We start from the raw sequence: 3498 nt of genomic DNA, 5'->3' as shown, positions 1-3498 counted from the left end.
AACCCCTCAGAGACCTCCCCAGTGTCCCCAGGCCCCCCAGGCCCCGCCCCCCAGGACCAACCAATCCCCCGCTGTCCCTTCCCGCCCTGGACTCCGGGTCCCCTCCCGGACGGACGGACAGAGGGACACGGGTGACACCATCGTCCCAGAGACCCCCAGGGGGTCCCAAGTTGTCATGTTTGTCCTCTGTCCTTCTGAGGTGGGTGAGGGAGCGGGCGGGGCCACCACGGGGAGGTGGGGGAGGGAGGGAGAGGGGGAGGGGTCAAGGGAGGGATCGATGGAGGGAGGGATGGAGGGAGGGAGGGAGGAGGAGGGGACAGTAGGATGAGAAGGAGGGAGGGATCAAGGGGGGATGGAAGGAGGGTTGGAGAGATGGAGGGAGGGAGGGAAGGAGGGATGGAGGGATGGAGGAGGGATGGGTGGATGGATGGATGATGGAAAGGATGGATGGAGGATGAAGGAGGGATGGAGGAGGGATGGAGGGAGGGATGGAGGAGGGATGGAGGGATGGATGGATGGATGGAGGGATGGATGGATGATGGCGACATGGAAGGAGGGATGGATGGGTGGAGGAAGGGATGGAGGGATGGTGGGATCAAGGAGGGATTAGAAGGGTGAAGGGTTGGAGGGGGATGGAGAGATGGATGGTGGGAGGGATGGAGGGATCAGAGAAGGGTTGGAGGAGGAGGAGGATGGTGGGAGGGACGGAGAGAGAGGGAGGGGGGATGGAGCAGGGAGGGCTGGGGAGCTGGAGGGGCGGAGCCACGGCCGCGAGATGGGCTGATGGCTGGAGGGGCGCAAGGGTTGGATGAACGGTGGGAGGGGCCTGTGTTGGGGTCTCCACTGTGCCCACTCCCCCCAGACACCCTCCCCCTACACCACACCCTCCCCGCTCCCCCCTCCCCCACCTCCCTTTCCTCCCCCTCCTCCCCTCCCCTCCTCCTCCTCCCCCCTCCAGCTCCTCCCCCCCCGCTGGGTCCCCTTGGTCACGGTCCCTCGGGAGTTGCCGCTGATGGCCGAGACCTCCAGGAGCCGGTGCAGGAGGGACCCCCCGGAGCGGCCCCGCAGCCCCCGCCCGGCGCAGGCGTAGAGGAGGGGGTTCATGGCGCTGCTGAGGAAGGCCAAGGTGGTGGCCGGCGACCGGATGGCTTTGGCGGCCTCCTTCAAGGTCCTGCCGCCCCCTTGCAGGACGGCCGCCACCTCCAACAAGCTGACCAGGTGGTAAGGGCCCCACGCCACGGCGAAGGCCACCACCACCGCGGCCACCAGCCGGAAGGTGCGACTGCGCTGGGACAACCGGGTCTGGCGTAACCGCCGGACCAGCAGCCCGTAGCCGGTGGCCACGATGGTCAAGGGGAGAGCCCAACCCAAGATGGTCTCCAGAAGGTTGTGGAGCACCAGCCAAGCCTCCGCGCTGTGCAGCCGCTTGCAGTGCCCGTCCTCCACCCGTTGGAAGAAGATGGAGGGGACGGCCAACACCAAAGCCACCAACCAAGTCACCGCCGCCGCGCCGTGGACCAACGGCCCGGCACGACCACCCGCCGCCACCACCGTCGTCGCCGGCCTGGAGACGGCCACGCACCGATGGAGACCCAGAAGGGCGATGAGGAAGACGCTGGCGTACATGGCGGTGGCGCAGACGTAGCTACACCCGCGGCAGACGGCCAAGCCCATGGTCCATTGGCCAACACTCAAGGCCCGGAGGTAGACGGGGCCGGTGAGGAGCGTGACGACGTCGGCCAAGGCCAAGTGGAAGACGAGGAGGACGGGGATGCTGCGGCGGCGGGTGGCGGCGCAGCTCCAGAGGACCAGGGCGTTGCCCGGCAGCCCCACCGCCACCGCCAGCGCCAGCAGGGTCAGCCCCGCCGCCGCGCCGGGGACGGGGGGGTGTGTGGCGTTGGGGGGGGACGTGGCGTTGCCGGGGGACGAGAACATGGCGGTGGTGGTGGGGGAAGGGGGGGAGGAGCTGCGGGGAGAGGGGGACACAGAATCCTCCAGAGAAAGTGCAGGTGTCCCTCCGCCCGCCCCGGCCTCTGCCCATCCCCCCTCCTTCCTTCTCCCCTCCTCTTCCTCCTTGACCCCCCCTCGGCTCTTTCCCTCCACCTTGGCATCTCCCAGACCTCCCAGTTGCCCCCCAGATCTCCCACTGGGCCACCACACCACCCAGTTGCCCCCACCAAACCTCCATCCCAGTCGTCCCCCCAGACCTTCCAGTTGTCCCCCAGTCCTCCCAGTGGGCCACCGCCCATTTTCCCCCATCAAACCTCCCACTTTACCCCAACTGTCCACCCAGATCTTCCAGTTGCCCCCCTGATCTCCCAGTGAACCACCACACCACCAGTTGCCCCCACCAAACCTCCCAGTTGCCCCCACTAGACATCCCAGTTGTCCACCCAGACCCTCCAGTTGCCCACAAAACCTCTCACTGGGCCACGAAACCACCCAGTTGCCACCATCAAACCTCCCAGTTGCCCCCAGTTGTCCACCCAGACCTTCCAGTTGCCCCCCAAACCTCCCAGTGACCTTCCCATCACCCCCCGTGAAGATCTTCCAGGTGCCCCCAAGACCTTCCCCCTCCCCCCAGCCTTCTCTCCCGTACCTCGAGGACTCACGTGTCCCTTCCCAGAGCCTGGGTGGTGGCTCCTCAGTGTCCCTGTCACCCACGGTGGCCGTGACCGTTAGATGCCACTTCCCCTCCACCCAGCCCCGGGCAGGAAACATTCACCAAAGAAGAAGGAAACAAGAAAACCACAGTGGAGGAGGGGGGCATGTGGCGGGGGAGGGACACTGGACCTTCATTTGTCCCCTGGTGGGGGGGATGACAGGAGTGGAGACCCTCCAGGAGCTCCTCAGGATGGGGAAGGGTCTGGTTGCACCGTCCCATGTGGTGGAAGCACACTGAGATGGTGGGGGAGGTCTTCTCCTACACGCAGGACAGCCAACGAACCTTCTCCTCACCCATCCCGCCACCCCCCTCTTCCAACCTCCAGGTCCTGGCCCTAAAATCTGGGCACCCCCCGGCAGCTTCCCCCCGCGACGGGGTGACCCCAGGCGAGGAGAAGACCCTGTGACAGTGGTGGCCCTCCATAACCCCCGTGTCCCATCATGCCGCCATCCAAACCAAGAGGCGTCCTGCCGTGGGAACCAACCCCCCAAGTTCCCACGGTGCCACGGACCGGCCAGCGTGGCCCAAGACTGGAAACGGGCAACGTCGGCCATTTTCACCCTCTGCTGCGGTTTTTTGCCCCTCCAACCTCACGGGGTTGGGTCTGGGCAGATGTTCTCCAGGTGCGACCTCACTGCGACCCATTCCGAGGCTTTCAGCCCCCTTGGGAAGAACTTTCCCAGGACTCAGAAAGTCCGTGCAGGTTTGAGAATAAAAACAATATTTTTCTTTTATTTCTTCTTTCTTTCCACTGGGATGGAGATGGGGCTCCAGATAAGGCACCTGGTGGGCATAACCCAGATGTTTCCTGGGGGATTCCGAGGTCAAGGACC

The 3498-nt window shown here is 65.4% G+C and overlaps 1 protein-coding gene across 1 annotated transcript; it reads right to left on the bottom strand.

The window, feature by feature from the left end:
* Positions 1-531: 531 nt before the first annotated feature.
* Positions 532-2721, bottom strand: LOC141936864 (leukotriene B4 receptor 1-like). Its single transcript, XM_074854205.1, has 2 exons — positions 2600-2721; positions 532-1966 (listed from the first exon to the last, which is right to left on the bottom strand). The coding sequence occupies exons 1-2, from the start codon at positions 2719-2721 to the stop codon at positions 874-876; spliced, it is 1215 nt and encodes a 404-aa protein (XP_074710306.1). The 3' UTR covers positions 532-873.
* Between the last annotated feature and the right edge of the window lie 777 nt (positions 2722-3498).

Source organism: Strix uralensis, chromosome 35 (assembly GCF_047716275.1).
Source record: "Strix uralensis isolate ZFMK-TIS-50842 chromosome 35, bStrUra1, whole genome shotgun sequence".
NCBI classification, from domain to species: Eukaryota; Metazoa; Chordata; class Aves; order Strigiformes; family Strigidae; genus Strix; species Strix uralensis.
Note: the sequence above shows the minus strand (reverse complement) of the source record. Positions and strands in the feature narration are given on the sequence as shown.